The 2,196-nt window shown below is 35.1% G+C and overlaps 2 protein-coding genes across 2 annotated transcripts; one reads left to right on the forward strand and one right to left on the reverse strand.

Annotated features, from left to right (window-relative positions):
- Positions 1 to 1,578, forward strand: Tsp_12755 (splicing factor, arginine/serine-rich 8). Its single transcript, XM_003366371.1, has 4 exons — positions 1 to 158; positions 836 to 975; positions 1,106 to 1,284; positions 1,345 to 1,578. Exons 1-4 carry the CDS (start codon positions 1 to 3, stop codon positions 1,576 to 1,578), a joined length of 711 nt encoding a protein of 236 aa, XP_003366419.1.
- An 80-nt stretch (positions 1,579 to 1,658) lies between these two features.
- Positions 1,659 to 2,061, reverse strand: Tsp_12756 (conserved hypothetical protein). The gene is made up of 3 exons (XM_003366372.1): positions 2,027 to 2,061; positions 1,913 to 2,000; positions 1,659 to 1,868 (listed from the first exon to the last, which is right to left on the reverse strand). The coding sequence occupies exons 1-3, from the start codon at positions 2,059 to 2,061 to the stop codon at positions 1,659 to 1,661; spliced, it is 333 nt and encodes a 110-aa protein (XP_003366420.1).
- Between the last annotated feature and the right edge of the window lie 135 nt (positions 2,062 to 2,196).

Genomic DNA, 2,196 nt, shown 5'->3' on the forward strand with positions numbered 1-2,196 from the left:
ATGCATCGGAATTCTTTGCTTCAGGAAGAATCGTCGGACGAATTTCTTGCATTTGGCTATCCTTGCAAATTATTTGATTCCCGAGGAGGCAGAGATTGTGCTGACGAATCTGCAGATCTGATTCCACTGCACTGCAATCGGAAAATACTCGTAGACAGGTTGGTTTATTAACTGTTTTGTCAATGATCCATAGCTGTTGTAAATGTGCAACTGATCAACTCGAGAGATTTAATTTTTCATTTAAGAATCATGTCTCTGTTTGGTTATCAGATGGATTTTATTAAAGAGTAAGTATTTTTTGTTATTTTTCTTTTAGTTTTCTGATAATTTTAGCTGTCGATTTTGTTGATTGAGCTGTTCAGCTTTTTTCAGTGAAGATTTCAGGAGTTAATTTTTTCAGATTTGTTTTGAAGTTTGTGTAAAATTGTTTAGATAAGTTTAATAACGGTTTTTCAAAGTTAAGTCATAAAGATGTGCTTTTTGTTTAATAGCAGTAATTGAGAGAGTTGTTTTGTTTCTTTTTGAGATTTCCCTTCAACTTTTTGATTTGTTGTAAATGTCGTTTTTTAAAGGAAGCATGTGAAAATGATATTTTGTCAATTTTTATTTTAGAGCGGATAATTGTTTTTTTGCATTGATTTTATCATCAAATAATATTGCTATATTTACTTTTAGAATTGTTTTGGTTGTTGCTTTAATACGCTTGGTTTACAAACATAGATAAGCATTGGTATATGCGTAAGTGTAACGTTTAAGTTATGATTTTTTGTGTTAAAAACATTATTAATTTTTAATTTTCTAATTGCATGGAAATTTATAGTTATTTTAAATTTAGGTTTGATTGTCGATTGCAGTTATCCAACTTGGAGAAATATGACGCCTCAAAAGTTGAACAGTCGTTGCTTATTGCAGATAGAAGTTTGGAAGCGCTTCTCGATGCTGAACGATATCGCGACTTTAAATTAACTTGTGAAAGTACGATTGCTTCTGAACTTGAAATAATTTATTTTCAGATTTAATGATATCAGATAATATGATATGATATAATGAGATACTAATTTTAAATATTCTATTCCAAGTACTTTACACCACATTTGAATTTTAGCTCCAAAGGTTGAAAATGAAAAAAGAATGGGTACTGAGATTTATTTCAACTATGATGATTTGGAATCCAAGCCACAGCACGGCTGTCAACCTAAAGAAGAAGCAGAAGGAACAGAAGACGAGCAAAAAGAGCAGTTTGTTCCACCCGCAGAATTGAAAGTTCCGGTTGGAGTGACGATGGTTTGCAGTTTTACTTTATTTTTTTCTTTTTGTTGTTTTAGTTACAGGGATATTTTACAGCCAAAAACAGTAAAAGAAGGGATTATAATTGAAAAAACGGCTGCTTTCATTGCTGAGCAGGGAAGTCAAATGGAAATAATTGTGAACGCAAAACAGAAAAGCAATCCACAATTTCGTTTCCTTGATTGGAATCATCCATTGAATAAATATTACAAGCATGTTTTGAAAATGATCAAAGAGAAACGATACACTCCAGTTGTTGTGAAAAAGGATCCAGCTCCTGGTAAAAAATGACGATGATGAATTGTTCTAATATTTATCATTGTACAACTGAGTGATAATGTTTTTACAAAGTGAATCTGATAGAGATGATATTAGTGAACACTACTTTGCATCCAAGTCTTATGGGTGGCGCAGGAAAAAACTGCTGTTGCAAAAGATACTGAACCACTTTCTCTTCCGAAGACATCGTATCGTCTTGGGTGAACAGAACGACGTTTATTCCGGACTTGGTTTAACGGGCTTTGGCTAGCCGGATGTCCACCGTTGGCTGCTGCTGTTTCTGTACGTTTCCAAAAATGGACCTATAATGATGACAAATTCAATAATGAGAATTTGCATTTTATACGGCCGAAAGGAAAGATGCTGGTGGCTCACCTGAAGGTCTCCTTTTGCCACCGCCGCCGGATTTGAATCCCGGATACGATCGGGTCCCACTTACGAATTCACAAAAGGACCTCACGTTGACCCTCTCTTGCGCGAACGCAACGATCCCATATTTTCATTCATCGACCAAAACAACAACTACAGTCCTTATTCCATGGACTAGCTGCAAAATTACGAAAGCCAATCTTTCATTGCTCGCTTACTGCAGAACATCCACCACCTGTTTGTTGAAAGTGAACCGCTGTC

The sequence above is a fragment of the Trichinella spiralis genome (assembly GCF_000181795.1).
Source record: "Trichinella spiralis strain ISS 195 chromosome Unknown Scfld6098, whole genome shotgun sequence".
Classification (NCBI taxonomy): domain Eukaryota; kingdom Metazoa; phylum Nematoda; class Enoplea; order Trichinellida; family Trichinellidae; genus Trichinella; species Trichinella spiralis.